The 24,250-nt window shown below is 40.9% G+C and overlaps 4 protein-coding genes, 1 long non-coding RNA gene and 1 pseudogene across 6 annotated transcripts; 4 read left to right on the forward strand and 2 right to left on the reverse strand.

The window, feature by feature from the left end:
• Positions 1–2,297: 2,297 nt before the first annotated feature.
• Positions 2,298–3,030, forward strand: LOC120442668 (hepcidin-like). 2 transcript variants are annotated; one of them, XM_039619601.1, is made up of 3 exons: positions 2,298–2,474; positions 2,573–2,644; positions 2,778–3,030. In XM_039619601.1, exons 1-3 carry the CDS (start codon positions 2,388–2,390, stop codon positions 2,871–2,873), a joined length of 255 nt encoding a protein of 84 aa, XP_039475535.1. In that variant the 5' UTR covers positions 2,298–2,387; the 3' UTR covers positions 2,874–3,030. The 2 variants fall into 2 exon arrangements, with proteins under 2 accessions (XP_039475535.1, XP_039475534.1); XM_039619600.1 differs by having other exon boundaries at positions 2,299–2,474; positions 2,570–2,644.
• Positions 3,031–8,156: 5,126 nt separating this feature from the next.
• Positions 8,157–9,999, reverse strand: LOC120442669. Its single transcript, XR_005614852.1, has 3 exons — positions 9,655–9,999; positions 8,563–8,607; positions 8,157–8,471 (listed from the first exon to the last, which is right to left on the reverse strand). It is a non-coding gene; the product is annotated as an uncharacterized LOC120442669 (long non-coding RNA).
• A 1,561-nt stretch (positions 10,000–11,560) lies between these two features.
• Positions 11,561–13,783, reverse strand: LOC120442667 (hepcidin-like). The gene is made up of 3 exons (XM_039619599.1): positions 13,611–13,783; positions 13,441–13,515; positions 11,561–11,811 (listed from the first exon to the last, which is right to left on the reverse strand). Exons 1-3 carry the CDS (start codon positions 13,695–13,697, stop codon positions 11,716–11,718), a joined length of 258 nt encoding a protein of 85 aa, XP_039475533.1. The 5' UTR covers positions 13,698–13,783; the 3' UTR covers positions 11,561–11,715.
• Positions 13,784–14,105: 322 nt separating this feature from the next.
• Positions 14,106–15,519, forward strand: LOC120442628 (hepcidin-like). The gene is made up of 4 exons (XM_039619491.1): positions 14,106–14,121; positions 14,344–14,552; positions 14,640–14,726; positions 14,892–15,519. Exons 1-4 carry the CDS (start codon positions 14,106–14,108, stop codon positions 14,982–14,984), a joined length of 405 nt encoding a protein of 134 aa, XP_039475425.1. The 3' UTR covers positions 14,985–15,519.
• A 565-nt stretch (positions 15,520–16,084) lies between these two features.
• LOC116312459 lies at positions 16,085–17,238 on the forward strand (annotated as a pseudogene).
• Positions 17,239–19,531: 2,293 nt separating this feature from the next.
• On the forward strand, positions 19,532–21,068 carry LOC116312460 (hepcidin-like). Its single transcript, XM_031729877.2, has 3 exons — positions 19,532–19,665; positions 19,771–19,848; positions 20,574–21,068. Exons 1-3 carry the CDS (start codon positions 19,582–19,584, stop codon positions 20,673–20,675), a joined length of 264 nt encoding a protein of 87 aa, XP_031585737.2. The 5' UTR covers positions 19,532–19,581; the 3' UTR covers positions 20,676–21,068.
• The last annotated feature ends 3,182 nt before the right edge of the window (positions 21,069–24,250 follow it).

The raw sequence follows: 24,250 nt of genomic DNA on the forward strand, positions 1-24,250 counted from the left end.
CTCGGGACCCATGATAACAACAACAACCGTGTCACAGCCCGCGCCTGCTCCGCAGTCATTCACACAAACACAGCAACACTCTTTTGGGACCCTAACCCAGTCACGCGACTCAAAACCCAGTCAAGGGACGCTCGGGACACAAACCCAGGGCGATTTCAAACCGGACACTCACGGACGCTTGGGCCCTTGGCGATTTTACCAAAACCCTCTTAACCTAACCCAGTTTCGGGACTATAAGTCGCCTCTCAACTTACTCGGCGTTGCTTAGCGTGTAATATCAGCCTCGGATCCCGCCGATCGTCATTCGTCGAGGAGAGAAAACAGACAGCTAATCCACCGACACAATGACAAATTCTTACGTCTCACTGACGTCAGGGTTCCCTCCTCGGTGAATGCCGACTCCAGGGATCCGGCTCGGAGGACCAATTAATGATAGGTTTGTAGCTTAACCCGATTCGCTGGAACGTTGAAGACAATGTAATTACACAGAAAAGCAAGACATGAGTAGGCAAAGTTCTTTATGTTTCCGTGCACGGGGAGGCCTGTCTGGAGCCAAGTGTCGTTCCACCCACGTGACCTCTGTCAGACTCTCAGCCAGGTTCCCCATAGCACTCCTTTTATTGTTGTTACATGAATATGCATAGGGTCATTAACATATAACATATAACATTAACATACATAGGTATACATGTGAACAAAGAATACCCTGTGTGTGTGTGTGTGTGTGTGTGTGTGTGTGTGTGTGTGTGTGTGTGTGGGGTTAAAGCATGACCCATATATGACTTCCCTAAACCTGCTGGCCTGGAAGTCCAGCAGTTCATCTAAACCAGGGGTGCCCAATCCCAGTCCTCAAGAGCTACTGTCCTGCAGCTTTTAGATGCATCCCTACTCCAACACAGCCGAATCAAATGGTTTGATTACCTCTTCTGTATGCCACCAAGTTTGGCAAAGGCCTGATAACAAGCCATTCATTTGATTCAGGTGTGTCTGACCAAGAATGCATCTAAAAGCTGTAGGACAGTAGCCTCGAGACTGGGATTGGGCACCCCTGATCTAAACAAAAGGCACTTAGACTACAACACGTTTATCCTACCATAAAACAATAAAACAAGGTACGACCTCTCCCATGCTCCCAGAGTGTGGGTGTGAAAGCCAGAACACTCTGTAATGCACACAAAGCCTTTTACAGCCTACTGAAGATCACACATCCTATCACTACACAATCACAATCGATTATACACCTCTAAGCATATATGGTTAAATATTCCTAAGCATAAATGACAATCAACATTACAAAACCTAACACACACTGTGAAAACACCTCCAAATGAATTCAGTGAAAGGTTGTCAAGATAAGGTCGTCTAAAACATTTATGAATTAACTTGTATAGAAAGTGTTTGAGTAAACAGTAGTAAACAGTATTCTAAAAAAGTATGCTTGGTTTAACTTTAAAATAACCAATGAACCAGTCCATCAGCTCAAAGCTATTGTACATTACTGCATTTTGTCATAATTAGTGGTAATATTGAATGATGATGAAATGCTCTGTACTCATATAATTACAAATATGGGAAAATATGCTCACCTTACTTTTGCTATCAATGACTTGGCTCTATTAACAGGTTGTACCACATACTATCAGTCAGCTGATACCTCCTGATGTTCAGCAGCTGGACTGTCATTGTTCACAGCCTCTTGTAGCTCTTGCAGTTCTCGTATCTGTAGAGAAAGAAAACAGATCTTAGCATCTTCACAACAAATTCATGCAGAAGAAGCACATTACATGAATTTAAAAGAGTCTGTTACCTCAGCAAATGTGGCAGAGCTCTGCTGAATGCAAATACAGATGAGTGCAACGGCCACTGCAACTAACTGCGCCTTCATCTTCAGGAGGTTTGAGTGGTTTAAGGTGGTCAGATCCTTTGACTCTCTCGTTGACTCTTGTCAGCTCCTTTGTGATGGTTGACTGAGGAAAAGGTGCTGGTATTTATACTCATTTGCTCCACTGCTGCCTCGTCACTCAGAGTACAGAAACTACTGTCGTGGAACACGCTTGCATCAATAGGACTGGGGAAACCCATATATTTAAACATCGGAAGAAAAGGTCAAAGTTCATGCCGACTGAGAAAAGTACAGATTTTCTCATTCCTCAGGAATTTCCCATTCCCAGAATTTCATAGCATAGGAAAATAAAGAATTTTGCAATGTTCCTGAAATCAGGTAGAGTAAGAGCTGTGCCTGTGAGATGACGAGGCAGCAGGGGCCCAAATCAGTATAAATATCAGCACTTCTGCACACACTTACCATCAGACAGAAGGACTCAGCTCACAACAATCATCCACACCAGGAGAAAGAGTCAAACTTGAGCCTCTCAAAGCCTCCTAAGATGAAGACGTTCAGTGTTGCAGTTGCAGTGGCCGTCGTGCTCACATTCATCTGTGTTCAGCAGAGCTCTGCTGTCCCAGTCACTGAAGTAAGAACTTGACTTTAACCAAGTGTATTAGCTTACAAGCTGCAAATGTTTGTTTCAATGCTACAATGTGGTTTCTACTGCACTCAATTCATTAGCAGGAGCAGGAGGAGCCAATGAGCATGGACTATCCAGCAGCAGCACATGAGGAGGCATCAGTGGACTCATGGAAGGTAAGTAACACTAACTGAATGAATGTGGCCAAATTACTTCAGCTAAATGAAAGTGTTTGTTAGAGCAGGTGAAAATAAAGAGCAGTGATGCTGCAGATGAACTCTGTGCTCATGTCTCTTGTGTTTCCCACAGATGCTGTATAACAGCAGACACAAGCGTGGCATCAAGTGTCGCTTTTGCTGTGGCTGCTGCACCCCCGGTATCTGTGGAGTTTGCTGCAGGTTCTGAGGATTCCTGCTCCCACAACCACTCAGTATTAACAAACTGTATGTCACAGACAATGTGTGAGATTATACTGTTTTAGTCACATTGTGTCCTCAGTTACTGCCTCAACTACATGCTTGTATTACACAGTTTATCACAATAAACTTTAAGGACATTTAAATATAATGTGCATTTTTGTTGTTATTTTAAATGTAGACTTTTCCTTTGTTACATTTGTAAAACTGACTGTTATCCATCCATCCAGCCATCCATCTATTTTCAGAACTACTTTCTGGTTGGTCGGTACAGGGTATACTCTAGACCATGAGTCTCAAACTCAAATGAGCTGTCATAGTGCTTTCATAAAAAATCATTTTTTGAGTTTTAAAGAACTTACTTTAACATTGCACTCAGCAACAAACAAATCCTCCCTAACAAAAAAAAAATGCCTTTTATTTCTTCATGCCATACAGGCTGCAAGTAGGGGTGCCATGGGCCACAAGTGGCCCCTGCCCTAGACAGTGCTCACACACAGAAAAACAAGCATTCATGCTCACAGTAATCCCTGTGGCTAATTCAAAATGAATGTTTAACCTAACATCCAAGTTTGACAGGAAACCCCAGAGGGAGTCCACACAGACACAAGAAAACATACAAACCTCACTCAGAAATGCACCAGCCAACCAGTGGATTCAAACCCAGGACCTTCTCACTGTGAGGTGAAAGTGCCAACAGTTAACACTGCAATAGGTTACACTTTTCTATTCTTTATATAGAATGCCGTTTATGCTTTTGTTGTGGTCAGATCTGCATAGGAAGAGTGTTGCTACTTCACTTTGCTTAGGGCAAACACTTTCTCAGTTCTCTCTGTATATTGTCAGAAGATTTCACATCTCCCTAGAAAGATTGCAACAGAACTTGCATGTTCAGCATTAACCAGCATTCATGCCCATGTCACTTGGAAAGACTATTTTAATGATACACATTTTCAATGATTACTCCAAAATACAGTTCAATTCAATTTTATTTATACACCATATCACAACAACAGTAGCCTCAAGGCACTTTATATTATAAGGGAGACCCAACAATAATACATAATCTAGTATGTATTGTTGAGTCTGCTTGTAGCCCTATGACAGCTTTGATGGATGGCTGGATGGATGGATAATATTCAGTTTTACAAGTATAACAAAGGAAAAATCGACATTTAAAATGTCAACAAAAATGCACATTATACTTAAATAACCTTAAAGTTTATTGTGATAAACTGTGTAATACAAGCATGTAGTTGAGGCAGTAACTGAGGACACAATGTGACAAAAACAGTATAATCTCACACATTGTCTGTGACATACAGTTTGTTAATACTGAGTGGTTGTTGAAGCAGGAATCCTCAGAACAAGTAGCAAACTCCACAGATACCGGGGGTGCAAAAGTTTGCAAAACTCCTTATTTTCCTATGCTATGAAATTCTGGGAAATGGGAAATTCCTGAGGAATGAGAAAATCGGTACTTTTCTCAGTCGGCATGAACTTTGACCTTTTCTTCAGATGTTTAAATATATGGGTTTTCCCAGTCCTATTGATGCAAGCGTGTTCCCGACAGTAGTTTCTGTACTCTGAGTGACGAGGCAGCAGTGGAGCAAATGAGTATAAATACCAGCACCTTTTCCCTCAGTCAACCATCACAAAGGAGCTGACAAGAGTCAACGAGAGAGTCAAAGGATCTGACCACCTTAAACCACTCAAACCTCCTGAAGATGAAGACGTTCAGTGTTGCAGTTGCAGTGGCCGTTGCACTCATCTGTATTTGCATTCAGCAGAGCTCTGCCACATTTGCTGAGGTAACAGACTCTTTTAAATTCATGTAATGTGCTTCTTCTGCATGAATTTGTTGTGAAGATGCTAAGATCTGTTTTCTTTCTCTACAGAGATCACGAGACCTGCAAGAGCTACAAGAGGCTGTGAACAATGACAGTCCAGCTGCTGAACATCAGGAGGTATCAGCTGACTCATGGCTGGCGTGTTTAATTCAATAAATGAATTCAGACAGTTATTGTGAGATCTCTCAAATGCAGGCAGATGTTTAAAATAGACTCTGCACTCACAGCTTTACGTAAAAATAGAGAGAATGAAGTGACTTACTGCTGAAGATAAACTCTCTGCTCTTGTCCTCTTTCACACAGATGCCGTACCACAGACAGAAGCGTGGCATCAAGTGTCGCTTTTGCTGCGGCTGCTGCAATTCTGGTGTCTGTGGATTGTGCTGCAGATTCTGAGAATATCTACCTGCGATTCTCACATTAACCACTAAATATAGACGGTTATACCTGAAATGATTTGACTGCTTAGCATTTGTTAAAGTCTGACAGTGTTTCTTCATCTGGTGATCCTGCTGTAACAGTGAACAGTGCAGCATTTGGAACTACAGTATGTTATTATATTAAACTTCAGTGGCACTATACTACAACATGTGCTGTTTGTTTCTGTTTCTGTCTGACAAGAATGAAACTTTAATGGAAACCAGTGACATGAAGCTCCTGATGTACAGTTTTTGTGCTGATGCCAGTTAAGAGTTGTGGCCTCATACTCTTGCCCATATAGTATGTGGTACAACCTGTTAATAGAGCCAAGTCATTGATAGCAAAAGTAAGGTGAGCATATTTTCCCATATTTGTAATTATATGAGTACAGAGCATTTCATCATCATTCAGTATTACCACTAATTATGACAAAAATGCAGTAATGTGCAAAAGCTTTGAGCTGATGGACTGGTTCATTGGTTATTTGAAAGTTAAACCAAGCATACTTGTTTTTAAAGAATGTAGAAGTGTTAGATACTGTTTACTCGAAACACTTTCTATACAAGTTCATTCATAAATGTTTTAGACGACATTATCTTGACAACCTTTCACTGAATTCATTTGGAGGTGTTTTCACAGTGTGCATATGAAGTTTCTAGGCTGCATGATTAATGCAGGAATCCCTCACATAGAAGAAAAAGAGAGAATAGAAAGATTTGCGTACAGCAGAAATTTGATACTGGACATAATAATAGAACACATCTCAACAATACTGAGAGACGTTGCACTGTGGTGAAACTATAAATTAGGTGTAACACTGTATAATGCCGTTTCAGATAGTATCTGTACTATATATGCGCTGCATCAGTTCTGCAGAACATGTAAGCAAAAATATTTCACGACACTTCAAAAAAGCTCGAGTAGCTGCATCATGTGGATGTAGCGTATCACAAGCAGGCTCAAAGCCAGTCCAAACAAACGTGATCAAACATCAGGCCAAGCTGGAACTGATTCCTATCTCCTGTAACTTCTACAACACTGTCCAATAGACACACATGAACGAAATGCAGTGTCATTAAAAACACTGATGATTTTTTTCATATTCTTCAATGATCTTTATTTAAAAATGTAATATATTTACATCTGAATAAAGTTTTAGGCATCACGCTGACTGATGGATGAAGAATTCCCGTTGGATTGTTCCCATCACGACCCAGGTGATCAGTCTCTTGATAGCTTTTCCTCTGGTTCCTGCTCTCTGCTGACACTCCTAGCTCTAGCCACGTTCTCCATTCCCTCTCTTTAAACAAAGTCTTATAAATAGTTTAACCATGTGCATTGAATCTGCATTTGGGTCTAAGCCTTCTATGGAGGGAATATCTCTACACAGTGACATCCATTCAATTTTCAATTCAATTCAATTTTATTTACAGAGCACCAAATGACAGCAACAGTCTCCTCAAGGCGCTTTATATTGTAAGGTATACTTACAAAGAAAAACCCAACAATCAAATGACCCCTATGAGCAAGCACTTTGGCGACAGTGGGAAGGAAAACTCCCTTTAACAGGAAGAAACCTCCAGCAGAACCAGGCTCAGGGAGGGGCGGCCATCTGCTGAGACCGGTTGGGGAGGGGCAAGGAAAACAGGATAAAAACATGCTGTGGAAGAGAGACAGAGGTTAAAAACAAGTACAATTCAGCACAGAGAGGTCTATTAACACATAGAGGGTGAAGAGGAAACACCCAGTGCATGATGGGAATCCCCCGGCAGCCTAATGCTGGGCATACACTGCGCGATTTTTGGCCCATTTTGAGCCGATTTTTCAGTCGTGCGACCGTTTTGGGGATCGGCCCGAGTTTGGCCTTAATCACGTGTCGTGCATCGTATAAATGGGGTAACGAGAAGCGATTAACACCTCACGACCAGCTCCCAATCATCAAGCGTTTGGTCGTAAGGAAATCAAACCTGTTTGAAATCCTGACGGCCATCGTGAGGGTGTCAACGCAGCTTCTCACACGCGCGCCGCGCAAACACAGAAATAAAAGCGAAAAGACGGAACAGCACGGCAGTGCGGCGTGTGATCTGGACACAAGCGATGGAGGCACGACTTGTAGAACTTTGGCAAGGTCATCAGAGCCTTTTCGACGTGACCTCACAAAATTATCGCGACTGCAACAACCGTGAAAATAGTGTAAGATTTTGTGTTTTAACCTTCATGCTATGGACGCACAGTGTGAGCACTCAGGTCGCACAGAGCATCGGGCCGTATAGTGTGAGACCCTGCATCGTGACCTACAAACTTCTAGCCCCTGCGAGTCAATCGGACAGTTTGAGCAGGAGCTGAATAACGCGACTGAAGAAATCGCACAGTGTATGCCCAGCTTATTGCAGCCTGCAAGGAAGATTCAGGGTCACATGAGAAGGCCATCAGCCTGCTAAAAGGATACTGAAAACGCCGTCGGAATAGTGTTAGTTGTCATCACTGGTGCTGGTGGACTCATCTGAACATCTCCGAAATTTGCAAACACGCAAGTTTTCCTCTTCTTCCTCAAAATCCTCTCGGGACCGCTTCCTCGAGCCTCCAGTTTCATGGTTGTCAAGCTCTTCAAGTGCGTCTTCAAAAAGTTCATCACTACTGCTCTCGGAGTTTGCAAGCCTGGATTTTTTGGTATTAGGCTCTTCTTCATCTCCATCTTCCTTTCTGGACCTTTTCGTGGATCCAACAGGCAGCTGTTCTTCTTCTGGTACCTGCTGATTGACGTCCTCATCAGCAATATTACCAGCATGAGGACAGCCCTCGCTATCAGTGTCGCAGGCAGAGATGAAGTCAGAGTCATCATCAGAAAACTCCTCGCTCCATCTGAATCTTTTGTTTGGTTCCAGATCTTCTTCATCCATCTCTAGGCCTCCTCCTGGATAGACCTGGCTGAGGATCCTCTTCAGGGATGTACTGGTGAACATCCTCACAGTCTTCAAATGCCTCATCAGAATCATCATCATTTTCAATGTCGACAACAACAGCATTATGATCATCATGCAGTTCATTGTTGTCAACATTGGCATTATTGTCTCTCACATTAATATTGTTAATGTTTACATTGTTAACATTGCCGTCATTGAGATTGTCAATGTCAAAGACATCATATTGTTCCTCTAATTCATCTAACAGCTCATTCAGCCTCGAAAAATAGATATTATAGAGAGCACGATAAAGACTGTTCAGTAAACCCCAGAATCCACCAACAGGTTCATAAGCTGCTTCATAAGCCGGTTCCTGATCTCCACTTGGAAGATTTTCTGGGTTAACCTGTCGGCCTGCAAGATCATTTTATCTTTTAATTAGCATTCATAAATATCTGCTGAAAATCAGTTTTCATCAATTTCAAGACTGAGTACATGTGCTTACCATTACGGTTATTTTGTGATTCATCTCCTCTTCCATTCATTTTGACTACAAGGAACACAAAACAACAATGATCACTAAACCTCAACTCAGAATGTTCAGCTTAATTTGCTTTTTTTGTGATAACTTTAGGCTACGTCCACACGTGACGGGCATTTTTGAAAACAGGAGTTTTCCTTTTCGTTTACAAAACAAAATCCCGTCCACATGTGCAGTTTTGAAAAAATATCTCCTTCCACATGTAAACCCTAAAAACAAAGTCAAACGCTGTCAAGAACATGCCAAATCCTAACTGTGTAGAAATGTTGGCCAATCAGAAGTCCAGAAGCTTGGGAGGAAAACCTCACAAAACCTTACGTACTTCTGAAAAGTTCTTGTCTTTTTCTGGAAGGCAGCTAATTTTGTGTTACTTTCAAGTGCCTTCATCATTGCAAATGTTAATAACTAAAGACAGCATTTTGGCTGGTATAGACTCACAACTTTGGAATGGACAAAATGCATATAGCATACATAAATGTAATTTTTTTAAATTACATTTATTCCAAACCGACGTCAGGATTTGGGTTGTGAGAGCGTCTGTGTTGAATGTAGAAGCCACGTCTGATGCTCACTCTGATGCCTCTGTCTTTCTAAATGGAGGCACAGTAACTGTGTGTGTATATGTAAGCGTGTAAAACTGCAGATACTAAGATTAACAGCAACAGTATTTTGTCTACATCGGCCATTGTAGAAATTGATCTGATGTAAACAATAACGTGGCCACAGCGTGACGTCAAAAACGGCGCACACTTTTGACATTGCCTGAGTAAATCTCCGTTTTCCTCGTCCACACATAAACACAAAACGTACTTTTCAAAAATCTCCACCCTGGCAGGAGTTTTAAAAATCTCACCTTTCAGTGACTCAATATGCTGTTTAGGTGTGGACGAGAGGCCCAAATGCATAGACAAAGCTTCAAACATAGCCGTGTACATGTGGACGTAGCCTCAGTTTCTCACAATGTAAAGTACATAAATACTGTCCTGGCCAGCAGGAAAATCAGGCTTTATATTTAAGTAAATGATCTTAAGTTTATAAACTGAAATCTGAGCTTACTTTAGTTCTTGGTAAATTGCAGAGCAGTTAATCCTCAGGGAAACGTAGAAATTTCACTAGTCGTCTGCTTTGGTTGCAGTGTCTCTTCAGTTCTGTTTTCATATGCTGATGTTTTCAACCAAAACATGTTTAAATGCTGTGATGTCATTTTAGCATCAAGGCATCACTATGGCAACCAAACAACATGCATTAAATGACGTTCCAAACAACAACAACCAAGCTGTTTTCAGTGCTTAATATTTAACATGTCTTTGTTATAAACTTTATTTGTACAAATCTGTGATGTTGATGTGCACAGCCTGGGATTCAGACCTCAGAGGGTTAATCCAACAAATCACGAAAAATTAGGTTTAAATTTTGTTCATGACAGTGCAGATTTCTGACATTTTGTGTACTTTAAGTGTAGCCCTGGCTATATAAATAGGTAATTTCTTTAAATAGTTCATTTATATTGATAGTTAAATGCAAATGTTCACTGTGTTCAATAATGTGTATGCAAATGCCTGTAAGGTATGTGATGTGTGTCAGTTAAATGCACAACCTTTTTATTTGTATTTTGAGGTTTATGTCATTATTTTTGATACGGTATTGATATGTACTACAGCTCCAGTGAACCCTGAAGTAGTCTCAGGTAGAGGGGTGGGAGCAAGTGGGGAGCCGTGTGCACTCTGCAGGAAGCGAGAGAGACGAGAGCTGAACAGTGTCAGTGAACGCAGAGTTCATAGAAGGCGACAGACATATTTTCGGATTGACGGATAGTTAACTGGAGTGAAAAGCTGTTGTACCCTACTGTGAGGTAAATGTGAATTTTGTCTGACACTTGTACCCTATGTTATTGTGTAAAATGGACTAACTGCTAACCGCGATTAGCCGCTAGCATATTCGCTAAGCTCTTGTTCTGCTCTTTTTATTAATTAAGCTAATGCTAAGATTGAATGTTATCTCATGTGAATTGGCATTTAGCGGGGTTGTGTGATTCAGTAGGAGGAGACGGACGTCTTGCTGGCGTGTCAGAGAGGTCCCTTCTACTGGTGTGCTGAAGTTATGTGTTCACGTGGGAGCACGTGGAGAGGACGACTGAGTGCTGCTGCCGCGGCCTGCTGGTAGCCTTGACCCAGTTTCCCCTGCTATCCCCTTGAACTGCCTGGAGGTGTGAGTACTGTTTGCACGTGCTTTTTATTTTACTGCTTGGCAACAAGTGAAGCGACCATATTGTTTTAGGTCCCAACGCACCCGAGCCACGACTCAGGCCTGCAACGAGGGGTTTGCTAGCAGAAAGACTTGAGGTGTGTGTGTGTGTTGGTGAGAGTGCGTGTGGGCCCACAATATTATTTGATGATTTTGTTTCTGTTGAAGTAGATACCATACCATTGTTTAACAAACTTTATTGATTTTACTTATTTTCTTTTGTGTTATTAATTAATCATTCACTAAAGTGGAGTTAACTTTATAATTGACCTGCTTGTGTGTGATTTATTTCCATATAGTGTAGTTTTATTGCATATTTTGTACCATAAGCATTAAAAAGGGAGTATCAGTAGGAAAGTAACAACAGGAACCCAGGGCCCCTCTTAATAGAACGTGGGACGGGTGTTACATAAGCATTTAACAATTTGATTATTTTCTAACCAAAAACTGTGTGAAACTCAAGTTAGACCTGTGTTTGTAAATGAACCGCCCCATGTTGTGTAGCTTTCTGGATTTTATACTTATTGGGCTACATATTTATTTATTATACAGGCTATACAGTACATAACATCAAAACTCACATGTTTTATGTCACTAAAGTGTTTAATTATGTGGGCTACAGACCAAATCAAGTTATGGACTATATTTATATGAAAAACGTGTATACTTACTGCATTTGAATCATTTTAACCATATGTAACCACCTGCACATTATATCTAAATGACCATAAAGTTTATTGTGATAAACTGTGTAATACAAGCATGTAGTTGAGGCAGTAACTGAGGACACAATGTGACTAAAACAGTATAATCTCACACATTGTCTGTGACATACAGTTTGTTAATACTGAGTGGTTGTGGGAGCAGGAATCCTCAGAACCTGCAGCAAACTCCACAGATACCGGGGGTGCAGCAGCCACAGCAAAAGCGACACTTGATGCCACGCTTGTGTCTGCTGTTATACAGCATCTGTGGGAAACACAAGAGACATGAGCACTAGGGCTGCACGATTAATCGTTAGAAAATCGCGATCTCGATTCATACTTATGTGCGATCTCATTTCCAAATGACAACGACTAAAAAAAAAAAAAAGACGACGACGATTGTACCGCATTTTGATCCGGGACGTAATCTGCATGAAAACAAGCGCTCACCCTTCCTGCTCAACAAATGACATGGGCGGAGCCTTATACCACGTGATACAGAAGCTGTGCCGTGATGCTCAAATTGGCAGGGAAAAACATCGGAGAACACGTCAGGGATGGCGAGAAAGTAACAGGAGAAAATTTGTGCCGGTCAACCACCCAAACATCAATAACGGGAACCTTATACAGCGCTTCCCTATACACGTCGAACTCCTGCAGGCTCAAAGAAATTACGGAGGCTATTACTTATCACCTGACCAAAGATATATCAACACTGCATAGGGCTGTTCGATATAACGATATATATCGGATGACGATAGAAAACGATCTATCGTTTCATTTTACGCTATCGTTTGTTTCGTGGTGTCGCAAAATAAACTGTTTACGGCAATATTTTTCATTATTTTGATAGTCACTGTAGTGGCTATATTAATTTCTAAAGTTCTCTCTTTCTCTTATGTTTAATACAACCACACTACAGACGGACAAGCGCTTGTTTTGTATGCGTTGTCGTTGGCAACAACGACGGTAAAACCACCTCGTGTCCGCTTGTTTATTTTCCACATAAACCTTTCACAATAAAGCTCAAGATCCTGTTGAGACTTTTCAAAATAAACTGAATCACGTGAAAGATGCAGAGTATTTACGGATGAGAAGCAAAAAAGAGCCGTCAGGTGCTAAAAAATAAACCTTAGACTCAAACGTTAGAACCGGCTTTTCCCCGCAGCACGCTGTGTAATAAATACTTACAAAGAAAACGCCGGCCGTTACAACCTATGTCTAAAAATGTATCGTTTCATGCATCAGTTAAAACACTCGACTCCAGGTACGCGACGCCCAGCTGGAAACACTTCATGCAAGTCGAGCTGCCCGACATTCACAGAATTTACAGAAAATGTTACATTTTTGTGATTTATATCGTTATCGGACGATAGATGTCTTAATATCGGGATATGAGATTTTGATCATATCGCACAGCCCTAACACTGCAGAACGAGGGATTTAGGAAAATGATCAACACCCTAGACAAACGCTACACACTGCCGTCCCGCAACTATTTTTCTATTGTTGCACTACCTGCTCTATACACGCAGTGTCGAGCAACGGTGGAGACAGAATTTCAAGCAGTACAACATTTTGCGGCAACCACAAAATGTGAGGCATTTATTGTTTTTATTTATTGTTTTTATGTTCAGTTTCAACTGTTCCGAAGTTGATGTGCAGTTAATAAGTGCAATAAATATTTATATTGGAAAAGAAAATCGTGAGAGAATCGTGATCTCAATTCTAGGCAAAAAAATCGTGATTCTCATTTTATGCAAAATCGTGCAGCCCTAATGAGCACAGAGTTCATCTGCAGCAGCATCACTGCTCTTTATTTTCACCTGCTCTAACAAACACTTTCATTTAGCTGAAGTAATTTGGCCACATTCATTCAGTTAGTGTTACTTACCTTCCATGAGTCCACTGATGCCTCCTCATGTGCTGCTGCTGGATAGTCCATGCTCATTGGCTCCTCCAGCTCCTGCTAATGAATTGAGTGCAGTAGAAACCACATTGTAGCATTGAAACAAACATTTGCAGCTTGTAAGCTAATACACTTGGTTAAAGTCAAGTTCTTACTTCAGTGACTGGGACAGCAGAGCTCTGCTGAACACAGATGAATGTGAGCACGACGGCCACTGCAACTGCAACACTGAACGTCTTCATCTTAGGAGGCTTTGAGAGGCTCAAGTTTGACTCTTTCTCCTGGTCTGGATTATTGTTGTGAGCTGAGTCCTTCTGTCTGATGGTAAATGTGTGCAGAAGTGGTGATATTTATACTGATTTGGGCCCCTGCTGCCTCGTCACTCACAGCTCTTACTCTACCTGATTTCAGGAACATTGCAAAATTCCTTATTTTCCTATGCTATGAAATTCTGGGAATGGGAAATTCCTGAGGAATGAGAAAATCTGTACTTTTCTCAGTCGGCATGAACTTTGACCTTTTCTTCGGATTTTTAAATATATGGGTTTTCCCAGTCCTATTGATGCAAGCATGTTCCCGACATTAGTTTCTGTACTCTAAGTCAGTGTTTCCCAACCACTGTGCCGCGGCACATAAGTGTGCCGTGAGAAATGATCAGGTGTGCCGGTGAAGATTATCTTGTTACACCTGATTAATACTCTAAGCAATCAGCGTAAGGAACGTTTGGTGGTGTGCCGTGTGATTTTTCTGATGTGAAATATGTCCTTTGGCTCCAAACGGTTGGGAAACACTGCCTTAGAGTACTAATCAGCTGGAACCAGTTAATCTTCCACGGCACACCTATGTGCCGCGGCACAGTGGTTGGGAAACACTACTCTGAGTGACGAGGCAGCAGTGGAGCAAATGAGTATAAATACCAGCACCTTTTCCCTCAGTCAACCATCACAAAGGAGCTGACAAGAGTCAACGAGAGAGTCAAAGGATCTGACCACCTTAAACCACTCAAACCTCCTGAAGATGAAGACGTTCAGTTAGTTGCAGTGGCCGTTGCACTCATCTGTATTTGCATTCAGCAGAGCTCTGCCACATTTGCTGAGGTAACAGACTCTTTTAAATTCATGTAATGTGCTTCTTCTGCATGAATTTGTTGTGAAGATGCTAAGATCTGTTTTCTTTCTCTACAGATACGAGAACTGCAAGAGCTACAAGAGGCTGTGAACAATGACAGTCCAGCTGCTGAACATCAGGAGGTATCAGCTGACTCATGGCTGGTGTGTTTAATTCAATAAATGAATTCAGACAGTTATTGTGAGATCTCTCAAATGCAGGCAGATGTTTAAAATAGACTCTGCACTCACAGCTTTACGTAAAAATAGAGAGAATGAAGTGACTTACGGCTGAAGATAAACTCTCTGCTCTTGTCCTCTTTCACACAGATGCCGTACCACATACAGAAGCATGGCATCAAGTGTCGCTTTTGCTGCGGCTGCTGCAATTCTGGTGTCTGTGGATTGTGCTGCAGATTCTGAGAATATCTACCTGCGATTCTCACATTAACCACTAAATATAGACGGTTATACCTGAAATGATTTGACTGCTTAGCATTTGTTAAAGTCTGACAGTGTTTCTTCATCTGGTGATCCTGCTGTAACAGTGAACAGTGCAGCATTTGGAACTATAGTATGTTATTATATTAAACTTCAGTGGCACTATACTACAACATGTGCTGTTTGTTTCTGTTTCTGTCTGACAAGAATGAAACTTTAATGGAAACCAGTGACATGAAGCTCCTGATGTACAGTTTTTGTGCTGATGCCAGTTAAGAGTTGTGGCCTCATACTCTTGCCCATATAATATGTGGTACAACCTGTTAATAGAGCCAAGTCATTGATAGCAAAAGTAAGGTGAGCATATTTTCCCATATTTGTAATTATATGAGTACAGAGCATTTCATCATCATTCAATATTACCACTAATTATGACAAAAATGCAGTAATGTGCAAAAGCTTTGAGCTGATGGACTGGTTCATTGGTCATTTTAAAGTTAAACCAAGCATACTTTTTTTTAAAGAATGTAGAAGTGTTAGATACTGTTTACTCCAAACACTTTCTATACAAGTTCATTCATAAATGTTTATCTTATCTATGCCATTAAAACACTGTGTATGCAGATCTATGTTATGGTTAAGTTTAAAGTCTTGTGACGTCAGTGTGAAACATGGATCAATCTTCACTAATTTTGTTATTTTTACCAGTTTTTCCTCCTACTGTGTCATGTATTATTGTAAGGTCTTTACCTTACAACAGCGGTCCCCAACCCGCGGGCCTCGGACCGGTACCGGTCCATGAGTCGTTTGGTACCGGGCTGCGAGAATTGAGGCTCAGGTGTGAAATGTATGGTTTTCATGGTTTTTATCGGTTTTCAGCGTTATTTTGTTATCTTTTTTATCGTTAACTCAGTTTTCCTGGGTCTTTTCACGTGTGTTATGAATAAATCTTTTTTTCGGTACCGGTACTAGTTTTATTTTGTTGTATTTATCCACGACACCTTAAAGGCTGGTCCGTGAAAATATAGTCGGGCATAAACCGGTCCGTGAGGCAAAAAAGGTTGGGGACCTGCCTTACAATATAAAGTGCCTTGAGGCAACTGTTGTTATCATTTGGCGCTACATAAATTAAACTGAATTGAACAGAATGTGAAAATGTTATATTGAAAAAGTGTCTTTTGTACAGTGTTTTGAAATGATATACAATGTTTTATAGTGACATGCAAATCATTTATGGTTATTCATGTTCATAATAATGCATCACTTTGGGCAAGAGAATCTCCAGTTCCTCAGAAATTTCCACTCCCCGGGGTCACATAGGAATTATGGGAAAGTTAAGGATGTTGCAAGCTTGGTCCTGAAATCAGGTAGAGTAAGAGCTGTGAGTGACGAGGCAGCAGGGGCCCAAATCAGTATAAATATCAGCACTTCTGCACACATTTACCATCAGACAGAAGGACTCAGCTCACAACAATCATTCAGACCAGGAGAAAGAGTCAAACTTGAGCCTCTCAAAGCCTCCTAAGATGAAGACGTTCAGTGTTGCAGTTGCAGTGGCCATCGTGCTCACATTCATCTGTGTTCAGCAGAGCTCTGCTGTCCCAGTCACTGAAGTAAGAACTTGACTTTAACCAAGTGTATTAGCTCACCAGCTGCAAATGTTTGTTTCAATGCTACAATGTGGTTTCTACTGCACTCAATTCATTAGCAGGAGCAGGGAGGAGGAGCCAATGAGCATGGACTATCCAGCAGCAGCAGCATGAGGAGGCATCAGTGGACTCATGGAAGGTAAGTAACACTAACTGAATGAATGTGGCCAAATTACTTCAGCTAAATGAAAGTGTTTGTTAGAGCAGGTGAAAATAAAGAGCAGTGATGCTGCTGCAGATGAACTCTGTGCTCATGTCTCTTGTGTTTCCCACAGAAGTTGTATAACACCATACACAGGCCTGGCATCAAGTGTCGCTTTTGCTGTGGCTGCTGCACCCCCGGTATCTGTGGAGTTTGCTGCAGGTTCTGAGGATTCCTGCTCCCACAACCACTCAGTATTAACTTATGAAGTTTCAAAATAGTCAGTTTTAACTGTGTTCATGGGATGAAACATTTTGATTTTGATTTGGTAAGGTTGTATTGTCTATGTCTTCAGTGATGTGACTGTATCAACATATTTAATCACATGTGTGTACTCATTAATCAAGCCTGTCAAATAATAACATTAAACGGTACTTCAGAATAATTCTTTTGCTCTGAAAAACAGATTTTATTACACTGCAGCTGATAAAGAGCAGCTTTAAGTTCAACAGTAGTTAGACTAAACATGAAGTAGAACATTACTTCAAGTTACATTTTTACATGGATGGCCTATAATTTGAAGTCATTATGTGGCACTACATAACATTTTATGTAAATATAATATAGACAGTTCAATCGTTATTCAGTAGTACTTTTCACTGTATAAGAACACAATGGTATATGACAGCAAATGTGCTATGGAGTGTTGATTCATCTACTTTATGCAGCTATAACTACATTTATATAGATGCAACAGCTGAAAGCAGAAACCAGCTAAACAGGTTCCTGCCTGGTAAAAGCCTGTATTTGAGAGTAAGCACTTTAGACTTTGGCCTCTCCATGCTTGGGACCTTATATTTATGGCAATGGTGTTTGGTTTTTTTGATTTAGAAGTTAATTTGTACATTTAACATGGAAGTCTATGGGAACTGGCTTGTTTTTCGAGCAGAAAAGTAGTACCAGCTAGTGGTTTTTGGCACTAACATCTTAGCTTTATATTTTAGCCCTGGAGTTTTCTTTTTTTTGTCAAACATTTATATACAGTCATTATGGACATAAATTGAATTTATGAACACACATGGTCAGATATATATACACAGGCTCTAATATATAAATAAATTCAAGCTTTTGCAACTAATTCTTGTTTTAAGGATATTTTCTGTACAATCATTCCACCCTGGAAAAACAACAGTTCAAAGAAAGCATTAAAAGTTACCAAGACATTCATGCCCATGATGAGTGCATGTAAACTTTTGACCACATCTTTATTTCCCGTACAGATCTTTTGATCTGATGATGGATTAGACTTTCTCCTTTTGTTTCCATTTGTGGTTCTTAACAAGTTGGTTAACAATTCACAGTGTAGGTTTGGCTGTTATGTAGCCGATCATTTTCAGTGATCATTTATTGGTGTGAAGTGTTCAAACGAAATTTGATCACATTAAGTAATGCATAAGGGGGAGGAGAGGGGGACTACTTTTAACAGGAAAAGGTAAACAAATCCCAGCTGTATGATCTCCATTAATGACAACACTGCAAGAAGCTCTTATTTTTCTGAACAAGTACTAAAACACTGCACTCATTACTCCTCAGCAGGGGCTGGAATCTTGTTTAAAAATAATGAAATCATCCATCAATTCATCAATATTTTTTGGGGGGGTTGTTTTCTCTCTTTATTTCAACCTCAGCCAAAAACAGTGGTCCTTGCAGCTACTATAAATGACACCAAAAAATGAAGTAATTATTCCTTATAGTCCTATTAAAAACAGTTAAAAAGGCAGAATGTATTCCAGCAGAGCCAATAATCCTGCTGTTGTTGTTGACACAGATGTGCTCATTAAGATAAAGCTAACAGGTCAGAGGGGTCATAGTACATGAGACAGAGTGGAGATAAGGGATTTTGGTTATTGCACAAGATGTTTAGTAAAATTCAAAAGACCCTTTCAAGCTTTATCAGAGTAAACACACCGTGCACTCCTGTCATTCCTGCCATTATTGATTTTGGTATTTCCCTACAATTTATTTCCTTGAACAGATTTCCATTATTTAAAGTGATTGTAACAGAGTGACAAAATTTAAAGATAAGCCGTTTGCTCTGTGTTTAAGTTGACAGTTATATGACATTTGACAGCATGTTAGGATCTTAATTATGTGTACAGAGTATTACACATTGACATCAAATATATATTCTGTATCATAAAACCATATTTCCTGCATTCAGTGCAGTTGTCTGAGTGCAGGAAACTGATTCATACAACTGAGGGAAAACTGAGTGATCAGATTAAATTAAGTTTGTATTAGACAGTAGCAAACTACATTATTTAAGCTGCACAGTCCCGTAAATGGTCAATATTGAAAGGAAACCCACGCAGTCTAGCATCCTCCTATAAGAAAGTTCCAAGCACTGGACACATTGATTTGAAATAATAATTGGTGTATAAGTAAAATAGTGCAGAATATGGGTGACAAACTGTGTACTGTATTAAACTGTTGCACTCATAAAAAATTCAATACTATGGCTGAATTAAGGAATTAAGATTATTGAACAAATACGGTTCGCACCAATGCAAAGTACAGAACATTTTGTCGTTTGGGAATTTCCTATTAACATATCCAGCATCATTTAAGTAGTGTTGCAAGCCTTTCCCAAGAGGGAATAAAGTACTGCCAGTGACAAGGTAACACTGTATAAATAACAGCATGATCAGTAAACAGAGCCATTATGCTCAAAAGCGCTGATAGCAGAAACTAAAAACTTCAACTACTCTGACAACTTAAACTGCTGAAAATGAAAACATTCACGGCTGCAGTCATCGTGGCTGTCGCACTAACTATTTGCATTGAGGGGAACGCTGCCTTCCCATTCACAGCAGTGAGTAGCCTGCTTGATGTAAATTAAGATTTATTCCTTTTTATTCAATGCTCATCAGCTCTGTGTGTTTTACTGTGTTTCTACATGTATGCAACTAATCAACAGGTGGAAGACGTAGAGGAAGAAAAGAGCACTGATGATCCTGCTGCAACGCAAGAAGAGACGTCAGTAGAAACATGGATGGTATGCTGAGTTGATCAAATACTTAAAATAAGTCATGGAGCTTCAGTTCATTCAATTTCTAATCTTCAAGTAGCACTTCAAAATACAGCCTACAACCTATCCTGTAATTTTACAGGGCAATTTTTTTTACATTTAGGATGCATTTTCAGTACCCCAAAAAATACTTCAGTGAAGCAAAATAAAGGAGTAGCAAACTGAAGTTTTAAAGGAAAAAAAGTCAAAGAAAATATACGTCAAGTGTATCTGAGGAATTAATAACTGAGATATTTTAGAGGAAAGGACAAACGGTGTTGCCCAATCTTACATTGCAATTTTAGGGGAGAGAGCTGTATTACTGTATCATTACCCCAACCACCCTATATTACACGGCAATTACACATTATTTTGGTGTCCACATTGTGGCTAGAAATATGTGCCAGTAAACATTGAATTTAAAAAACACTGCAGAATTTGTTTCTTCTTTCCTTTAAAACCTCTAGTTGTGACACCCCTGACGTACTGTACCTACACCAATTCAATTCAATTCAGTTTATATAGCGACATATCACAGCAACTGTCACCTCAAGATGGTTTATATTGTATGGTAAAGACAATACAATAAGACAGAGAAAACCCAAGTAAGTGAGTAATCGCTTGGCAACAGTGGGAAGGGAAACTCCCTTTTAACAGGAAGAAACCTCTTTGATATATTTATTGTTCTGACGTATTTCTAATTTTTTTCACAGATGCCGTTTGACATCGGGGAGAATGGCGATGCTAGCCCCGTCAGATGCCGTCATTGCTGCGACTGCTGCCTGCTCAGTGGCTGTGGCATATGTTGCCAGTGAGGCTCAGATTTGAGTAGCTTCCATCAAAAGCAGCTTTACTTTCTTATCTTCAGCTAAAAATATGATGTATGTATTTATCCATGCTGTATTTACTATTATGTTCAATAAACAACTGTGATGATTAGAAAGAGGGAGTGTCTAGGGACAAACAACAGAGGCGGCTGTATTTTCCGAGGGTGGTCTGCTGTCCAAGTGCAAACCAGGCTCAGCTCTGCAGTGGTTCACTTATTATCCAGTACAGAACATGGAGGTATGGCATCCAGCCATGGTGGTGTGCATGCTATTGTGTTACTTTCAGCATGGCTGGATCGTGCCTCACTATTATAATGACCACAAAGGTCAAATAAATGATGCGGTGTTAAACCGGTGTAGAAATAATTAGGGAACACACAGATTCAGGCAGTCTATCTGACAGAGTTATGAATGGAGGGAACAATATGCAAAGACGTCAACAGATTGCAAGTGACATGCAGAACAATGGCAAACCCTGTGGTTGGTGTTTAAGCCCGTGTGATTACAATTTAATTACCCCCAGTACGCACAGAAGTGCATATACACAAAGAAAAACACACACATTTGCTTACACGCATGCACAGACTACCAGTCTGGAGCCTGGTGGACTCCTGCTCTGATCCCACCCTCATGCAGCCTTGCAGGGGGCTGAGAGGCATGCCAGGCTTGCCTCACGTCCAGACGGATGCCCGTTGTACGCCCCCATACCGACAAAGCTGCTGCCAAACCACACAAGGAGATAGTAAATGAGTGCACAGGGCTCTGTTCAGCTTCCTTACACACACAGAGACACGCACACACACCATGTGGTTTATTTTATCTGACTCATACCCACATACACATATGAGGCACAGTGCAGGCAGGTAGCAATTAGGGCCCTGTTCATCGGTAAATGCAGTACACTACGTCTATAAATCTTTTAAACTAGTGATATTTAAGTGTGTAAACTAAACTTCTCGGGTGGTAAGATGAGGAAATCACACAGTGCTGCTTTTTGTTGGTGATTTGATTTGCAGGGGATGGCGTTTAGCCAGAAAAATAATAATAATCATACAAAAGAAAGTCACTTTAGATCTTTAAGACAAACACAAGTGGAACAAAGAGCTTTATGTAGCACATAATTACTGTGCTACAAACTCTTGACCTGATGGCGGCACTAACTGAAATGTCTGGAAATAAACATAGACATGACAATTCAAAGGGGACGCCAGCCCATCTGATAGTAAATGTCATTTACAAATAGTGAGTAAATGTTATTTGAAGATTATTGACCTGCCCGTGGTGTCAGAAAGCCCCGCTTTCTGTGCCTGCACTGTCTGTGTCTGCATTGTTCTGTCTGCTGTTGCACTGTTTTTTGCAATTTTTGCACACTTGCACTTTATGTAGTCCTGTACCATGGTCTTGGAGGAACGCTGTCTCGTTTCACTGTGTACTGTACCACTGTATATGGTTGAAATGACAATAAAGCCACTTGACTTGACTTCAGCAGGGGTTAAAAATATCAATTATGTGCTTTCCATCCAAATTTGGGACTCAACTTTTACTCTGTGGTTAAGCGAATGCTAAATATTTACAGGCTTGTTTCTTTATAGGAAAAAAATTGCAAGCAAGATGTTTAAAAAAAATGGACATCTAACACTGTGTGATAGGGACTTCAAAAAAGGTCCCTTGCGACTGGATCTACAGGGAAAAATGTCATTTGACAGCAGTTGTTTCAGACTCTTAACTAACAAATCAGTTATCACTTTCTCCAGTGAATCACTTAAACCAGCAAAGAGCAGAGTGTCAGCCAGTGACTCCACCGCAGGTCACGCTCGACAGCAAAGGCACGCGCACACACACGCTCAATCTGGGCTGGAAATGTCTGCGATGAGGTCAAGACCTCCCCTATAGCTGAGTTGATTAAACACGTTTCTACAACCCACACACTGCCCAATAAAATTTGCTGTGCTGAAGATGATGACTGTGCTGCGCTCACTGGGGGCATCACTGGCTCCAGTCTTCCCAAAGAGCCCAACCCAGGGACTTACGTACAACACCCTGCTTCAGCGGCTCCACTTCCACCTACTCACCATGGGCCTTAAGGGAGCAATCAACCTGGCTTCTTATTAGGAGGATAACGACCGTTTGCACATGTGTGTATATGTATGAATGAATATTTCTTCCACAGACCCTCCAAGTGGAGCCAAAGGTTGCTTCTGAAGCATGCTGCTGCATAATCCATCCCTGAATCAAGGAGGGGTGGAGGATAAACATTCCTGGACAATGAGAGCCTGCTTTACCCCCCGCTGTATTCATACCCCCTTAAAATCTGCTTACCCACAATGCAATACCTGGCTTAAGCGAATAGCCCCCCAGGAAGGAATGCAGTGCCACTACAGAACAACATATCCCTACATGTAGAAGCCACTAGTGTCAGCTACGGCTCACATAAAGCCCCTCTGGGCTCTGACTGAGTACATTATATCCCATTCAACTGGTCTTAATATACTTTAATAAGACCTGTTTTCGATTAATTCTCCCTTGAAACCAGTAGTAACGCAGCTACTAGGCAGTGGGCACATATAAAAATTGAATGAATGGAGCAGGGCTGCCAGAGAGTCAGAAGGGGGAAAATAGGAATCCTTGTGGATTTGTCCTCACCAGCTGGCTCTTGAGTCCAATATAATGGTTGTGCCCATGGCTCTCAAAGCACCAGTTAGAGGAAATGTTTGCCCAGCCTGTAATGCGTTTAAGGTGTGCAGTATGATTCATTTCAGGTCATAAAGCCCCTGTGTGTCACATCCTGAGTGGTATGAGCGAGCTGCTCTGCCTATAACTGAGCAGGGACAATGGCTTTGTGTTGCATTTGAATCCCAGTGTAAAAGAAACAGCTAGGTATTCCAGAAGAACGCGGGGTCGAATCGGCCAGGAAAAACAATAGTTAGGGCACCCTTAGGAATCGCCACGCCGGGTAGGTATAGAAATGCCTGTCTGCTCCATGTAATGGATGGTGATAAAAACGTCCCATGTTCTCTTCTGCACCTGCTGCAATGAAGCTCAACTGAAACACTACCAGAGCAAGTGACTCATAAATATCCCCATTTGTCATCCAGAAATTTAAACAAAAATATATGCGTGTCAAAGCATGGCAATATTAATGCACAAGGTGAGCATTACGACAAAGGGTCTACGTTTCCTGTCCTGCAGGTGAGGCCGACATAATGGGGCTACACGATTGCGATCATCCACGCAGGCTTAACCAGTGCGCCGCTACTCCAACTCCGAATCTTTTTACAGTTTCCCATTTTGAATGTTTCTGCAGCAAAGCAAATGACTGTCACAGACAATTAGCTTTTATTGAAGACTGTATTTATTCTAGGGATTAACGTGTTCCCTAGCAACTCCAAATGAAGCGAGTTCCTGCATTGAGAGTTGACTTTGGATTGCATTGTTGCAATTAGGAGCGAGTTTAGTAATAAAAGTCACCCATTAATGCCACCATTTCGCAGCGTTGTACACACCATGATGTCTAACATATGGCAAACTTGTTCAAAATATTAAGATCTGCTTGTCCTTTGACA

This window comes from Oreochromis aureus, linkage group 11 (assembly GCF_013358895.1).
Source record: "Oreochromis aureus strain Israel breed Guangdong linkage group 11, ZZ_aureus, whole genome shotgun sequence".
NCBI classification, from domain to species: Eukaryota; Metazoa; Chordata; class Actinopteri; order Cichliformes; family Cichlidae; genus Oreochromis; species Oreochromis aureus.